General features: G+C 34.0%; 1 protein-coding gene across 1 annotated transcript in view; it reads left to right on the forward strand.

Annotated features, from left to right (window-relative positions):
- The first annotated feature begins 262 nt into the window (after nt 1-262).
- Nucleotides 263-15,278, forward strand: part of LOC124371799 (heat shock 70 kDa protein 12A-like) — a 31,350-nt gene continuing 16,334 nt past the window's right edge. The window contains exons 1-5 of the mRNA XM_046830156.1: nt 263-368; nt 9,788-10,029; nt 11,175-11,278; nt 13,723-14,075; nt 14,859-14,967. Of these exons, the coding sequence (XP_046686112.1) occupies nt 9,818-10,029; nt 11,175-11,278; nt 13,723-14,075; nt 14,859-14,967 (778 nt within the window). The 5' untranslated portion in view covers nt 263-368; nt 9,788-9,817. The remainder of the gene's footprint in view (nt 369-9,787; nt 10,030-11,174; nt 11,279-13,722; nt 14,076-14,858; nt 14,968-15,278) is intronic.

Genomic DNA, 15,278 nt, shown 5'->3' on the forward strand with positions numbered 1-15,278 from the left:
ACGCTGTCCAGTGTTGTGTTCATTCCTCAAATGACCACACTCTACTAACGTTAGAGCTCGCTCAAGGAACAAACACTTCTCGAGCGAAAGTCCGCGGGTGTTTTATGTTCTCACGTTTATTTCAGCACCAGGATGATGAATCAGCGAGAACAGCAGAGCTGCCCTGTATCGTATCTGTATCCTCTAGTGAAGGCCCTCGCCTCATCCGCCCAGTCCAGGGACATCAGTGAAAGTCTGAGCCACAGCCACCGCACGGCCGCACTCGGTACAGTAGTGTTGCGGTCGGCTCTCGCCAGTGACAACGTGCTCGCGATTGTGGTGGCAGTGGCAGTGTAGTGGCTAGGCGCGCAGCGGCAATCAGCTGACAGGTGAGATAATAATGCTGATCTGTTTTTGTTCGTTTATTCAGCTCATGCCACTTTGGCTGTTAGAAAATGTTGTTATTACCATCGATACCATTCAAAATGTACAAATCTAGAAGCGGCCCCATATTTTTATTAGCTCAACTTATTTATATAAGCAAAACTCTGCATAATTGAGGACCTACAACTATTTGCGTTTAATGAAAGAGTGGCTCTTCTTTCTCCAAAAAGTGGCATGAGGTATCACATGCGAGCATTGATCAATTGGAATATTATTAAGATCTTGTTGAAACTAAATCAATGAATAAATAAAATACAATTTGAAAAAGGCTAAAAAATAAAGGTTATTGTAAGGGACTCTATGTTTACCTGGTATTAAGGTAGGCTACTTGTAACATGTAAATACGACAAATCTGTTTACACTAAATAATTATAAAAACAAATTTATTTGAGAGATAAAGCTAAAGCTTCGGACTCATGCTCTTTATAAAACGTGTAAAAGACACTTGCTATACAACATTTTATAACCTTTACAAGTTTAAGTGTACGTTTGAAACAGTTTTAAATACATGTACAATATATTGAAACAGGCGTGACTTATCACGAACAATTCAACATATTTAAACGTTTGGTTTTGTCTCATATATACATTTGAAAAGGTATTCACATTGATCTATATTTACATTTAAGAACCATCACATGTTTCAAATTTTAGGATGATATTTAATTTTGGAGAAATAACATGAGTTAGTATACAGTAAAGTTTTTATTTCACAAAAAGTATAATGGTTGTAATTGTTTAGCTCTCAAAATAATTCCTTTAAATGCCATTTGGACGAATACGTTTTGTACGAAGGCCAAAAGAATCCCGTTTCTAGTTTTTCGGGCTATTACTTCAAATCTTAACCTATAAAAATCTTTAACACTAAACTTGGTTCTTTAAAGGGCATTAAGGCACGTGGATATAAATTTTGTAACATAAACGCGATGCTATTTATCGAACACGAATGTAGAAGTAAGTTATTATATTATTTCCATTATACCTGGAACTGCAAACACGCGAACGTAAGTTTAGTTTGTGAAGTCTGTTATCGCATACTGCACAAGAGCAAATTTAATTGCAATTTTTAATTATGTGGCTTAGTGTAAATTAAATCTAACGTTTTAAACCGATTTTTATTGATATGTACTACTTTTTTAAATTAACATTCTTTTATTTGAAAATGTCAATTTCAAAAAGTTGTATGTTATAAACAATTTTATACCATGTTGAAGTTAATTTCGTTTGTGTTAAAGAGTTCAGTGTTGAATAAACCAATATACTGGCAATTTGTTATTAGTATTAATTTTTATCATCCGATCAGGTAATTCTAGTGGAATCTGTAAGCAACTGTTATGAGAGCAATTGAATTAGAGGTAGAATTGCCACTGCATCAATATTTATAATAAATTGTCCTAAACACATTTCAATAGTGGTATACTTGACAATTTTGTGGCTGCATTCCTAGCCTTCTGCACTCGACCGGAACATACGGTCAAGGCGTCACATTCTCCAGGCAGTACTTTCGGCACTCACAACTCTCAGCCATGGAGTCATGGGCACCATACTGTGACGCAGAATATTTTACTTTCAATGTGAATGATATCCGACTCTGATACGAGATACCCTTCAATAGGCTAGGAAGTAATATAACAGAATGACCTACTGTAGCGTATATTAACTGTATTTAAAACAGTTAGGTAACTTTTGGTGGAGATCAAAATTTGAGGGCTTGATATCCTCGTTACCATCTAGCGTCAGGTAACCTATTACAGACTCTTAAAGTGGCAAAATTCGGTCTATTTAACTAGATTTTTGGTGGTAAATTTTAAATTTATACAGCTACATCAAATATCGTTTGATGCTTTTACCCTTTTTATACCCTCTCATCTCGGTCTCTACAAAAAATAGAGTATCGGACACGTGATTACTTTCTTAAGAAACATTCATCCATCGATTTTAAGAAAAACCAGGTTGTGTGTTTATTTAGTATTAGTTAGCTTTCGGCTCTTATGCAATCGTTTTATCATATAATGTATGTTTCTATATTGCGTGGTCAAACCAACTAACTGAGTGTTTCATGAATAAATTCATGACCCTAAAATTATTTTAGTTCTACTTTTGGCATGATTGTATCCTCATATATACTTGCTCACTAATAGAAATAAAAATCCATTAGTTGCAAAATGGTGACCGTTTTTAAATTATCATACCAAATTTTGTAAAAACCTGTGTAACTTATTTTCAATGTAGTAAGTTTTGGAGTTTATGAAATAAATGTAAATTTTTAATTTCTTGCGGAATCTTTAAACCTCTTAAATGAGTCAAGGTTCTGATTTATCAGGGAAGTGCAACACTACAACTATAGGCTATTATACAGTATAATATTAGGACAAGATTTTGGATTACATGGACGCTACGTAAACTCTCCCGTAAATTACTATAACTCAATCAATAGAAGCGAAACTTCCACTTTACACTAATGCAGTTTACACCGTTTTCGCAAAAACAGGGTGTTGAACAAAAAATTCCATCGTGAAAACAAGGAAATGTATGGGTGGTTTTTCTAAGAGAAATTAAGAGGAAATATCACCAAATAGTTTAACAGGTTAGTAAAATAAAAGTTTTTCAGTACCAAAGATTATCTGCTAAACCTCTGTCCCTCACTAATTCAAGTTTTCGCAGCATACCAATATAACAAACAACTCACAATTATCAAAGACAACTCAACTGAGTTGGAACATTGAGTGATATCTCTATCTCTACTGCTGTCTACTACCAGTAGATAGTATTCACCGGGGTCTAACGATTCACTATAAATACTCTTCTATGTTCGTACAATAGCTGAGCGGTACGATATTGTTCCACTATGGCTGTATTGTTGTATTATCAATCGTACCCGGAAGTACATGCTCCAGAATTGTTGAATATTATTTGGTGAAATAACAAGAAATGTATACTCGACATCCTGAATCAAAAGTTCCAAATGCGGAGATTTTCCGTTTCATGAACTGAATCTAGAGTTAACCAAAACACCATTCCCGGGACTTCATGTACAACATAAATAAAACGTATCAACCGTCAGGATTCCCATTAGAAAACAAGAATCTGGACCCAAACCAGAACTGAGTGATACACAATCCGTCTATGGTTAGTCTGTGGCGCATAGAGGTCTTATTCAAGGGGATGGTTTTGTCGTAGGTACCATGAATAAACAAACTTGATTCTGGAAATATTATGTCTATTCAACTGACCTTAGAAACAGAAATTCATCATACTAATCGACTGTGCACTTCTGCAACATATATTATGATGAATAATAATTAAATATCGTGTTCTTTACGAGTTTTATTCTTTCATGTGGATACGATGACTAACCACAATTTGCGAGTTTGTCAAGTGTTAAATATCCTGTGGCCTTCAGGTACAGGAGATACTGAAAGAAAGTCGCCTTCCTCCGGAATTTGTCAAGGATGAGCTCACTAATTCTATTGTTTAGCTCACTGATTCTATTTTACATGTTGTAAATAAATTAAGACACATATATAAGTATTTACATCACTAAGGTAGATTCGTTTGGGTTTTAGCTAGACCTAAAATGTAGGTATAATTTTATAAAATATGTAGTTAATAACTAGCTGGCATCTAAATGTGGGAGGTGTCGAATTCATATTCAAAGAATTTTTGGAGGGGTGGAGAGCTTTCATTTATGTCTGTCCGTCTATGCGAACGATATCTCGAAAAAGAACTTACCTATAAACTTGAAATTGTGCGTGAGCTATATGAGAAACACTAAGTTCGATGATTGCGCAGGTCACTCAATGGGATTTGGCTGAGCGTTAGCTAATATTTTTACATTGGTATTTTGGGTAATCATAATGACAACGAGAAAATAGCAGAATACAAATATTTATAAGCAAACCCAATGTAAACATGAGATTTTATCATGTGTATCCTAATTATTCCAACACATACAACATAATCTTGTGCTGACTTGGTGTGTACACTTTTATTATTTAAACTGATATGAAAACCAATTTATTTGTCTTTATGAATGTATCATGTAGCAAGATATGTGGAGAAAATTTTCATCTCCATAGTTGAAATTTTGCATGAAACTTGATTTATACATAAACAAGAATGAGTTATAATATGATGTTGCACGTTAGACCATAGAATTTGGCTGAGCTCCGTTGAAAACAATCACTCGAAAGGCTAACATAATTTATGTTTTGTTTAAATGGTTATGATGTAAAAATGCCTTTGCCGTATGAATATTTGTAGTTCTATCTGTCAATAATTAAATGAACAATAGATATAAATTTTTGTATGCAATCTCAGCACGTGATGTGACGGCCTGCTATCTTGTAGATAAAAACATGATCAGAGTTTGTTGACTTTAGATCTGACGTATATTACAAAATGTTCTTTTATCAGTATACAATTCTTAACACGAAGTGCGTTAATTATTGGAATTCATTTTAGAAATATGATCCAGGTCTGATAAGGATCCTGTAGAGTAGTTTCATTTTGGGAAAAGTTTTCTTGTACATGTTTATTGGTGTTTGGAGAATATAAAAAAATTATTTCGATAAAGGTTAATTTGTTTGGCACTTCAGTTATCACCAACCAAAGTAAGAATAGACTCACCCGAAGGACACTTCTTAACTTGCGTATTGTACATTTAATAATATTGTATGTGACATTTGAAATAAAATTAAAAAGTAAATAATTTTAAACAACAATGTTGAGCTAACATTTTTACAATATGATTTGTTACAATTATAACAATTTACAACTATTAGATACTTGGCTTAATGGGTTATAATACAAAGTAAAATACTAGTTATGAACATAACGTGCCACAAGAGTAGAATGTTATTAACATCTACCGGCGAGCACTCACTAGATACTGCACTGACTTTAGTTATAATTAGATTAGGATAATGTGATATGCTATTCACAAGAATAAGTTTGAATTCATTTATCTCATTATGTAATCTGAAGAAGTTCGGCCGCAACTGTGTTCCTTTCACTAGAATTGCATCAAATTATACTTCTTGGTTTTTACAGTTCAAATGTTTCGTACCGATGTCACTGTAACAAAACAAATTTCCCTTGATTGCTTATTTTATTTCATATTTGTTTTTTTTAATTATTGTTATATTTTTACTATTTTACTAATATTATATTTGGAGTGGCAACCACAATTTAGCCAGCCAGAGCCTGTAGTACTTTTTTTAATATGCATACTATGTTTTATTATGATACTGTTTATACTACTCATTATTACTTAGTTTTATTTTGTATATTGCATTTGTTGTTGTGGTGATACTAATGTAGATTATAAAAATGTTAACTGTTATATCCTCATTACAGATAAAAGATTAATTGAGTTAGCCTACTGAGAAATGTACATCAATGGTGCTCAGCAAATATTCCATTATACATTTCATCACTTTTCATTGTGAAAGTAAACCATTTTAAAGAACCAAACGATTGTACAACCTTATAGCAATAGTAAAAACACTCAACCAAAGTAGGTAGGTAGTAGTAGGTAGGACTCGTAAGTAGTGATGCACACCTTTTTTTATTTCGAGTAGCGGGCGAGTCTGACGTAAAAGTTGCGCAATCATACATTACATTGCAAGTGGAATAAGTGGAAACAAAAAAGGGAAACGAATGGAAATAGGAGGGGAATCGAAAATAATGGGGGATGGGTATTAGCCATTTGATTTTACATGACCTCTACACATGGGATTGGTAGACAAATATTATCCTTCCTCCAAATAGCATATTATTACAGTAAATGGCGAACAGCATATTATTACAGTTGCTGCCTGGAAGGTACCGCGCGGGCCAATGATGGCACGTCATAGCCATTCCATATATGACTATATCTCGGTTCTTCTCCCTTTAGACCTGTTCTAGATCCACCACTGTAATTTCACTTGTCGAGAAATCGAAGATCGACTCGATTTAATTGAACTATGGTGTCTGACACAAGTGAAACACAGAATAGCTGACTGGGTAACAGGGAAAGCAAGGATGGTCGCCGTCACACGTCACATCACGCTACAGAGCACCCAGTCCACTCCGCACTGTCCTAACCCTGTTCTTGCAGGAAGTGCTTACTCCTATTGTTTCTATTTATCGGCAATACAACGGCTCATTTCCGCCCGCGGCAGGCCGACACTTTCATTTCCGCCAAGCACCTATATTTTACTACCTAGAGCAATCTTCCATCATCGAGTTTCACTTCAGCCATTACAATCGGGACCAGTTGATAGCATAAATTACAAATCGTGGCTGTTTAATGTTCTAAAACGGATACATAATGAGAAATAGGTGGCATTTGAGAATGTTTAACATTTCTGTTATACCTGATAATTTCAAAAGTTAAGAAACATCTAATTCCGGGACCTGGTTTCTTAACCTTTGTTATTAGCATGAGACTAAATTGAAACACGAAGGAAAAATATCTGATCTTTTATCTAGATTATTTTAAATTTAATATCTATTGAAAACAACAGATGACTATCCAAAGGGAGACAGAAACCAATGACATTTTTCGACAGCAGAGAAGGTAGTCAGCCACCTGACCTGAATGCCTAAGAGCTAAGATAAACTTGATACCTCGACAAAATGGAGCACCAGTTCTCAGTAGCAATACATCGTAAGGTCATTTATTTAAATATTTATTCTCTGACAAATGTATCGCTAGGACGCTACATAGAAACTTTGGACCTGTAGCATGGACCTCCTCCGGACCTGATAACTGTGGGAGGTAATACAACCCATCTACCACAACCAACGTAAATAATAGTACCTTCACTTAGTACACTACGTGTATCTACAACGGTGAGATGCATTTTACTTTTACTCATTTCACATGTCGATTTAAATAACAGTTAAAATAAATAAGTTTTATTCTAGTAACCGGTTTCAATCACTGGATTTGGTATATTTCAATCATTAAACAAATTTTAAATTATTATGATTTTTCCCTAAAAAAATCTGGTTATATTTGTATCAGATAATATATATATATATATATATATATATATAGAATATAATATATATATCGAGATTAATATATAACTATTATAGTTGGCCAGTATATTAGAAAATGTCGGAATGTAATTCCTTAAATACTGAACAATACAGAGCGCTCTAAATATTTTGATGATAGTCATCTTATAAAAAATAATGGACTAATCCAAAAAAACCTTTTTTATTATTTATAAAAATGTATGTACTTTATAAAAAAATAATTTTATGTATCCAATTTAACATTTTCTATAAAATTTTACATAGGTGCGGAGAATTCTTTCTGTTGTTGCTTAGTTGAAATGGACACGCTATAAACATATAGACAGACTCCATTTTTGACAAAAATGTAATTTTTCCAGCCATTTGATAAGTACTGTTTCATCTGTATTTTTCAATTATATACGAACATTAATTTCTACATAGACAAGAATGAGTTCTATAAGAGCACATTACCAACCATGGATTTAGGCTGAGCGTCAGTGATGCTTATCGGTAATTAGTCTCTTTTGTCTGCCGGGAGGATGTAAACATTTTTCTGTATGATTGCATGTCTGTATACATAGATATATTTATATACTATAATACACGGTAGTACTATATATACAAGGTAGGAGTACGCCACACGACTTGTTGCGTAAGAGACTTCACTAAAGATGCATGCAAAATGTTAATACTACATAGTTCATTTCATTCTGTAGATGTACTAAGGACAAACATACACATATATAGGCAGCAATTACGCTCTGCTTAATTCCATGGTTGGTCATGCGCCATCATAGAGCTCATTTTTGTATATCTAGACATGAACTTTCATATAAAATCCAAAGTGCACAGATGAAAAAGGTCCTTAACAAACGGCTGGGAAAGTTTCACTTCATGTCTGGTTGCACGATATCTCGGAAACGAACTAACATGTAGACTTGAAATTGTGCAATGATGGTGCACGTGACTAATTGGGATGTAGTTTAACTAATCCAACAAATACATCATTTTATAGTCACTTGGTCTGTAAACTTTTAATATCTAAACACTGGACATGAAACCCAATTTAATGAATAAACATCTGAATGTATTATGTAGCAAGATATGTCATGAAAGCTTTTATATGTAGATTTAAAATATTAAAAACTTTTCTTTTACAAAAATTAGTTCTATGATGTGTAATTCCCGTGTCAACTTCTATTAATAATAATGATTGTCTTTCTGTCTATCTGTCCTCAGGACATCTCGAGAATGAAATAGGCTATAGATTAATAATTTTGCATGCAACCTCAGCTAAGCCTACAACACGTGGTGTGGCGTACTTCTGCCTTTTTTGACGATGGGTGATTTGAAGAGACAACAGTAGGCCTACTAAGGACTTTTACCATCGCTCATTGTTACACATTTTCATTTACTTTAATTTTTTTAAAGTCGTTGTTACGAAGGCAAAATATCCGAAATTCTGTTAACCATTAAATTAGTGTGCTAAATGTATAGGTCAAAATTCAAGTACTGTTACAAATCATACATATTCTCCAGGATGTATTCTTCACAAAATGTTTATTTTTTTAGAATTTGGAACTAATTATACAACAAACACGTTTGAGGTACCGTGAGCTCTGCGGAAGTAATTGTTACTCAAAACTAAAAAGTTCCGAAAACTTGTTAAAACACACTACACTCTTCTGGGTTTGGGTGGTTACAGGTCGACGCAAAAGCTAATTTTTGATATGGAAATTTGCTACTATCTAAAATATTTGTGCGTGGTGACTGCTAAATGTGCTTTTAAACAATATTGCATTCTAAAACATAATCTTACGGCGACTACTCAAATTGTCAGAATGCTTTATCCTAAAATACACAGAAAACGTGTAGATATGATACTATAATTACTATATGATACTATACTGATAATTTCTTTATCTTGCCCAAGAAGGCAGAATGAAAACAAAATAGATTCTCAGCTGTTTTCAATTCCCAAAGCAAAGTAAAATAGGCTTGATTTGTTGATAGTCTACATTAAATGACCAACATAAGCGCGATGGCGGAATCAATACACACGTCCATCAATGGGTGTATTGCGTGTTGTGCAGTATAGACTATCAGATAAGTCATATCAGCAAAATTACTTGATGAATACTCTATCTAACTGATTTCGATTATTCCAACACAATAATCAAAATAAAAATTGGAATACTTTCTGTCGAGGAAAACTTTAGCTCACAGAGTTAATCAAAATAACAATTAAACACTTGTTAACTAACATGTATAAATACAATTTACCTCGTAGTAGTAGTAGTAGTAGTGTAACTTGTAGTAGTGTAACAATTCAAGTTGTTTATTTTTACAGCTTAGAGACAGCGCTCTCTGAGATGTGACGATGGAGGTCCAGCAGATGCCTTCATCTACCAGAGAAGTGTTCCACGACAACAACCCTCCGAACATGGTCACCACTTCCTACGAGCACCAGAGTTCCCAAACATTCAAGGCAAGAGATTCCTCTGTTGACTCTGGCATCCACCCTGCATCCAACATCTCTCCGATATGTTCATTGTCCGACACGGACTCTGAAATTCTCCAAGCTTTTTCGAGGTCAGGTAACAAAAATGGTAGGGTAATACTTCTTGTAAAAAAAGTTAAGTGCCTTCCCAAAATATACTAGTAAGATTTTTTCAAAATTTAAAGAGAGCACTACACTGGAAATAAAATATTGAGCATGACTTAAATTCTGATTCGAGAGTTCTTATTTCCCAAATCACCCATGTAAGCAATTTATGGATATTAAAAATATTATGATCATATGCTACAGTGGAATTGGAATAATCCTGTATTGAAACATTTAAAACAAAATAAATAAACTGAAGGAGAAGGAGTATGTTGAAGCGTTGACATTTAAACACAATCTTGACAAGATAATTTAGTATAATTTATAGATATCTTGTAATATCCAATCAATGCTGTCCGAAAAAAACCAATAGAATCAGCAGACATGAGACTTACATCCTTGAGGAGATCTATATGGCTCAAGACTCTCCTCCAGTTATACGGTTATTATCACACTTTGCGTGAAATATAGACATTCTCTCCTGAGGGGACTCGTAGACTCAGCAGTCACAAGATTGACAACCTTGTAGAGGGGGTTTATTTGCCACAGTACTACCTCCTACAGTTATACAGTGACTATTACACTTCGTCTCTGTTACAGTCACATATTGCCTCCTGAGGGGACTCGTAGACTCAGCAGTCACGAGATTGATAATCTTGTAGAGGGGGTTTATTTGCCACAGTACTACCTCCTACAGTTATACAGTGACTATTACACTTTGTCTCTGTTACAGTCACACATTGCCTCCTGAGGGGACTCGTAGACTCAGCAGTCACGAGATTGATAATCTTGTAGAGGCGGTTTATTTGCCACAGTACTACCTCCTACAGTTATACAGTGACTATTACACTTTGTCTCTGTTACAGTCACACATTGCCTCCTGAGGGGACTCGTAGACTCAGCAGTCACGAGATTGATAATCTCGTAGAGGCGGTTTATTTGCCACAGTACTACCTCCTACAGTTATACAGTGACTATTACACTTTGTCTCTGTTACAGTCACACATTGCCTCCTGAGGGGACTCGTAGACTCAGCAGTCACGAGATTGATAATCTTGTAGAGGCGGTTTATTTGCCACAGTACTACCTCCTACAGTTATACAGTGACTATTACACTTTGTCTCTGTTACAGTCAGACATTGCCTCCTGAGGGGACCCAAAGACTCAGCAGTCATGAGACTGACAACCTTGTAGAGGAGGTCTATCTGGCTCAAGATTCCCTCCATCAGTTAAATGGTGATTATGGCACTTTGTCTGTGAATAACTTTAAACTTCGGGAAGGATTATCCAATTTTGATGGTCCCTCTGATTGATAAGGGTTGACCCTTTTTAGGTGTAATATAAAAACAAATGTTCTGATAATGAAGTAAAAGTGCTAGACGGTTAAAGTGAATATGATTGAGTGATGAGTGTATTGGGTAAATGAGGTGAAACTCGTTGCTCTTAGCGTTCATCATTAATTAATAGCAAAATAATTAATGACTTTTTGGAATTCTATATTTTTATGCGTTACTCAAGCCATGGAGATTCCAGTTATGGATATTTTAGAGTAAATTTCGTCTATGATTATGAAATGGTATTGTTTGTTGTTTGGTCAAGCCAAAAGGCAATATACTAAGTCGTGTTTACATAAATGCACTCAATTAGCCTAGAAGGTTGGCAAAGACGTTTGCCAAAGTAATCATTCTGCATTTTAATAGATAATAGCTAAACTTCTTTGATAAATATTCGATTATTGACTTTCCATACGGTAACAAGTTTTACTTCCAGACTAAGAACTCCTTTGAAAAGTAGTTGTGATATTATATCTGGTTTCGAAATCAATGTTAAGGAAACCGTGTTCACGTTACAAACTACTTTTAGTCATTGAGTTTTGACACCGAACAAACTTGTAAACTCTCACCTATTCCAGTGAGAAAGCTTATAATAATCCACAAATTGAGCAGCCCCACTTTATTAGAATGAATTTAAAGTTGGCAAACAAGGGTATTCTGCCGTAACATTGTTCAGAGTTGTATAACAACCTTAATGGGAAGAAACTGGAATATCCCTCAAAATAAATGTAAAAACTTATTTCTTTAATCCTTATGAGCTCAGGTTGTTTAATCAGAGTGCGACACAATTTGTAAATACTGTACGTGACTGTGTCTATATGGTTTCACTAGGCTAATACGTATTAATGAGAGCTATTTATAATATGAATTTATTTTAACCTAAGTTATTAACTTCACCTACACTTGATCTTTATTCTGTCCAGCGATGAGGTAATTATGTGTCTCTCCGCAACATGGTTTTGAGAGAACAAACCATTAGGCAAGTAGTCATGAATTATATGATGGCATCTAAGATACTTTTTTGTTTAAAGTTTATTATTGATTATGAATGATTTGAAAGTTTCAACAGGTTTTCGATCATTTGCCATTGTTAAAGTTACAAAAATAGAACTTTATATTAATATTAAAATAAGAATTAACCAGTGAACACATTGTAGCTATCAAAGAAACCTCAGCCAATAGAAGTCGATCACACCCTGACTTTGAGACCAAGAACAAAAACGTAAGACCGAAATTCGGTTGCCTTTAACCCACACGCTCTACACAACATCTCCATCCTCTGTTCCCATTTTGCCTTAAGTGCCACAGGAAGTGCACATATTGATTTTTCTTCACTCTTCACTGGTACATGCTCCAATCACCATTAACCCTTATGTATGACCACATCTTTATTAGTTTTATGCCTTTATGTTTGACACTTAAAGAAGAGGATAGACTTCAATCCACGAAACGTAGAGTCCCATTTTTGTAACATTTAAGATGGCAAATGTCCACAAACCTATGGAAACTTTCAACATCATCCACTTTTAGGAATTTCAAACCTACAGGAGTGTTAAATTGACCTACAACACTGAGGACGAAACAAAGAAATATAAATATAATCACTAATAAATCTCCACATAACTTTAAAAAATTAAAATAAATTTAAATCGGCCTTCCAGCTCAGTTAAAAGAATTAGGTAGTAATTTATTTCTGATGGGACTTACATGTTATCTGTATCTCTAAAACCATTCGAAAAACAAAAGGATGTTAGTTACAAAAAGTGTAGGAAATGTTACCATGGCTAAGTTTATGTGTAGAAAACTAGGTTGCCCCACCGTGCTTAGAGATCGTGTCAGAAACATCGTAGTACACTCAATTGTGCATCTGATAAGACAATGAGACTGCCTATGATTTTTAAAAGCTTTAACAGCCAATATATATATATATATATATATATATATATATATATATATATATATATATATATTGCTTTTAATATCTATGTTTTTACGTGATGTGAACTGGGAAACTTACATGATAGTCATGGCAACAGACTCTTAATCCTACGAGATAATGTTGAATGCTGTGTATTAAATTATATAATTAAGAAATATTACAGAAAAATAATATGATCGTTAATAATTAAGTACAATTTTATTATACATTATTATTTATCTTTTTGTACGTATTCACAATAACATTATTTGTACCTAAGTATTAATTAAGTTCATGGTAACAAATGTATAAATTAGAATGAAGTTTGCTAAAGATAAAAAGTTTTCTGGCATCTTCAATTTTACTTTTGTACGTAAAATACATGTTTAAAATTGCGTTTTGTAAAGGAAAGCAAATTTGTTTTTTAGAGTCAATACAATTATCCAATCTAAAAGGAAACGAGAATTGTGGTGAAGATGGAACGTTTCACGCCTCCCCGTACCTCATCCCAGGAGACAGCTCTAGCAGGAACAGTGTAGAATCCAACCACACCCCAAACATCAATGTTAAAAATGTTCCTAAAGAAGAGGATCTACTGGCTACCAAGAACAGCATGCCGCCAAGACACCTGAAGCCCAGCTACAACAAGAACATTGCAGGTGTCGGTGATGACAAATCTCGGTACTACGTGAATCAATGTGAGCTCAAGTCCAGGATCAAACAGATACCTATTAGTGAAGGTGTAATAGCTGCTTCGACTCTCCAAGGTTCAGATGTACAGGTAACAGCTCCATCCCATAACAATTGTTTTTATACACTTTAGTTCTAATAGATAAAACAAATTCTGAATGACCCTAACAAAAGATTACAGTCAATAACGCTGCTATTATTTGTGTTGCTTCTTCGACTTTAAAAACAGTTTGGTAACTTTTTAAATGTTCATGTATAGAGTAGACAGAAAGAAGAGATAGGACATTTTACTGGTGCAATAGAAATATTGTTTTTGTATCAACAATTAAAAAAAAATGTATAAAACCTACTGTATAAACAGGAGATCACAGAGACAACATTGCATTATCTCAGTGATATTTGCATGTAAGTGATACGTATATTATACTTGTAAGGGTTTAGATCAGGAAAAAACAAAGGAAAATCAGCGTACTAAACATTCGTGTTCCCAGAACTCTTTATCAGAACACCACTTATCAAGCATAACCCAAACAATTAAGTATATATTGTTATTACTTTATATACTTGCATTAATCTAAATACCAATATCGCTAAGATTCTTTAATTAATTTGTTTTATTATTTTTTAGTTTCTAGATAATTTCGTAAGGATTACTTATTTTGTTTTTTGAGATTGTAAGATGATATTCTAAGTTGTTATATTATGTACTGTAGCGTTTGCTAGTAATATTTATCTTTTTCTTGTTATAAACTGACAAGTGGCAGTAAATGATTTAAATTAGTAATGCTAAATGCAATACAACAATTGTAATAATTTAAAGTTAAAATCAGTTGCTATAAACACTATAAGGCATTGGACACTCATGCTCCAACAGGTAGAGGTGGTGGTGGCTATAGACCTCGGAACCACCTACAGCGGCTACGCCTACTGCTACACTCGGCATCACTTTGACAAGGAGGTTCATATGATGAGGAACTGGGAAGGTACTTGTTTTCTTAAATTATGAATTTTATGTATTACGTACACGACTTATTAATATAATATTAGATACAATTCAAACTCTGAGTTAAGTCTGTTGGACAACTTAACAACCTCTAACCCAGAAAAATCGTGCCGCTTGGAAAACCGTGTCTCATTTATAAAGATCGAATTATAAATAACTGAAATGTGCGTTCTTGTGATGATGTGTAGTAATCAAATGTAAAGGGAATTTACATATTTAGCTTATAATTTATTTCCGTATTTCTCATTGGATCTTAAAAAATTAAGTACTAATAGTTTCATCTTTTTATGA

The sequence above is a fragment of the Homalodisca vitripennis genome, chromosome 1 (genome assembly GCF_021130785.1).
Source record: "Homalodisca vitripennis isolate AUS2020 chromosome 1, UT_GWSS_2.1, whole genome shotgun sequence".
Classification (NCBI taxonomy): Eukaryota; Metazoa; Arthropoda; class Insecta; order Hemiptera; family Cicadellidae; genus Homalodisca; species Homalodisca vitripennis.